The following is a 2,486-nucleotide window of genomic DNA, read 5'->3' as shown; positions in this document are numbered from 1 at the left end:
GCGTTATATAAGTAACTGGAAAATAATCTGCGAGAAGCATGAATAAATGTTAAAAAAAATGTTTTTAACATGTCAATTACTTTCAATGATTTGAAAAAGCTGCAAAAATGCAGCACAATTAAATATAAATGTATATAAATGATGCTTAAGTGCCCACGCCTATGTAAAGGAAAGAGGCCTGCTAGTGGTACCTGATGCTTAATTGAGACTGGAACTGGAATAATATTTGCAAAAGCTGTTTATAGTCCACTGTCAAAGAATCTTGAGAATTGCAGTTTTGAAGAAAGTGTGTGCAAGCATTTGTCAATCACAATTCTTTTTCTCTTTCGTTGATCTACATCTACATCTCCCATGGAAATGTTAAACCAGCTTCAATCTGTAATGTAAACACACCCAAAGTATCCGAGGGCGTATTTTTAAATGCATACTTGGCACAATATTTTAGCTGTTTCTTTACTGTTCTTCTGCTTGAAGACGCTTTAGGACATACAAGATAACTTGATAGCAGAAAATGTATTGGTCCTGTAAAAGGAATGAATTATTGCATATTCTCACAGAAGACACATTTTGGCTGTGACAGAGAAAATTCTGCTTGACGGATTCCCACCCTTCCTTTACACAACATTTTTTCGCCCTCAGCAAAAGATGGATTGCATCTTTTGGATGTATTTCATGGGAGGCTGCAAAATGTATGGGTAGCCAATATATAAAATCTCTTGGCTGCAATAGCGCAAGGCATTTCTCACTTCAAGTTTCCAATCTCACAAAGCTGTACACTCCCAGGAACGTTGTAAAAAAAACATCACAGGGAAGGAAGTATAAGAAAATTGCAGAGCTGAAAGTTCCTTTCCACCACTTAGTTTTTATCTTTCATTTCAGAATTTCCATGCATTTCCTTCTGCAAGAAGCTGAATATAAGTATTTGTTTGTTTGTTTATTTGTTTGTTTAGAAACTGCCCATTTTCCTTATCGAGCGACTCTGGGTAGTTTCTAAATATAATGTATAAATAATTATTTTGAAATGATTCAGAATATTTGAAAAAAAAGTGCTTTGTAAAGCGGGTTAAAGCAGCTACATCTTCTGTAATGCAGACATGGCTGCTTTGAAAAGCTGAAGCAGAATCAACTATGTTTTGTACAGCTCTATTTTCCAATTGTTCCTCTTGCTCCACTATTACTTGTTTTACAACATAATATGAAGATATATTTTCTGACCTCCTGTTTTTAAAAAGTCAGCATTTTATGGATCTCTGAACTGCAGTTTGGTTTTATGTTGGCTTATCTTCTAACAGCCCTCATTATGTAAGCTTTTGGTCCATGATTTGTTTTATTCTTATTTTCCATGATTATAAAATCTATAAAACTATCCAGAGAGTCTCAGCTACTAAGAAATACAGAAATCCAATAAAATAAAAGCACTTTCCATTTTCTCTTTTGCTTTCATTTCCCAGGAGTCTTGTTGGGGCACGTTAAAAAACTAGAAAAATTACGTTAAAGAAAAACCTGGGAAGCAGGACTACGTGTTCCAATTCAGGATAAACATACCTCCGTTTGTACCATGCCATGCCTTTGCAAACGCATCAGCCGCACCACTTCGGAGATATCAAACTGTGAAGAAAAAAAAAGACACCCAATCTAAATTGCACATTGTGAAATTCTTATGGAATTTGTCCCTCCCAAAGTTTAGAATTGATGCTCAGCACCAAATGTGACTTCACAAAGAGGAGAGGAGACAGGGCAGGTGGATCTTAATTCTTTTCCACATATTTTTCCCCCTTTTCTCCCAGAATCTTTCCCCTCAGCCTTTTCTTCTAATGAGCTTGCAAGAAAATGCTGATAAATGATGACTGTTGAGATGTATTGGCAGGAGGACAGGAAAAACATCTTCCTGAAAGGTCTCTGTGGTGAATGTCCAACACACCCTCTGTTTGCTTTGTTGTTTGCATCTGAACAGATGCGAGACATCCTGGTTGCAATAACTTTGTCTGCATTTGGTACCACCTTCTGACGGTTCATGATCAAGCTATGAATATTCATATCTTTTAAAATCTGCATTCTGATTTTCCTATTACTCCAATGTTGGGACAAGGAATCTGACTCAGAAGAAAAGGAGCTTATATTAATAAAATCAGAAATTTCTGAAAAAACTCTCATGGATTATTGTGTACGGAGATTCCTCAGTCATCCAGGTCATGATTGTCTCCCAAAGGTGTTTTTTTTCAAAAGGCAACTAGACTATGCTTTTCCTTGAAGAGGTTTCATTTCTCATTCAAGAAGCTTCTTCCATTCTGAAGAAGCTTCTTGGATGAGAAGCGAAACATCTTCAAGGAAAAACAAAGTCTAATTGCCTTTTGAAAAAGCACCTTTGGGACTGTCTTGGAGAATATATTGAAACTGTACCATGCGGCCAATGGTGATATTAAAAACCGAATACAGTGAAATGAGCCAGATCTATATTATTATTATTATTATTATTATTATTATTA

The 2,486-nt window shown here is 35.9% G+C and overlaps 1 protein-coding gene across 1 annotated transcript in view; it reads right to left on the bottom strand.

Moving 5' to 3' along the window:
• The window catches only part of LOC107293594 (tyrosine-protein phosphatase non-receptor type 13), a gene marked incomplete at both ends in the record, with an annotated part of 34,738 nt that continues 32,252 nt past the window's right edge, over positions 1-2,486 (bottom strand). The window contains 2 exon segments of the mRNA XM_015822750.1: positions 1-522; positions 1,546-1,608. Of these exon segments, the coding sequence (XP_015678236.1) occupies positions 454-522; positions 1,546-1,608 (132 nt within the window).

This window comes from Protobothrops mucrosquamatus, unplaced genomic scaffold, assembly GCF_001527695.2.
Source record: "Protobothrops mucrosquamatus isolate PMUCROS unplaced genomic scaffold, P.Mucros_1.0 scaffold1667, whole genome shotgun sequence".
NCBI lineage: Eukaryota > Metazoa > Chordata > Lepidosauria > Squamata > Viperidae > Protobothrops > Protobothrops mucrosquamatus.
The sequence above is the reverse complement of the archived record's forward strand: the minus strand, read 5'-3'. Positions and strand labels throughout refer to the sequence as shown.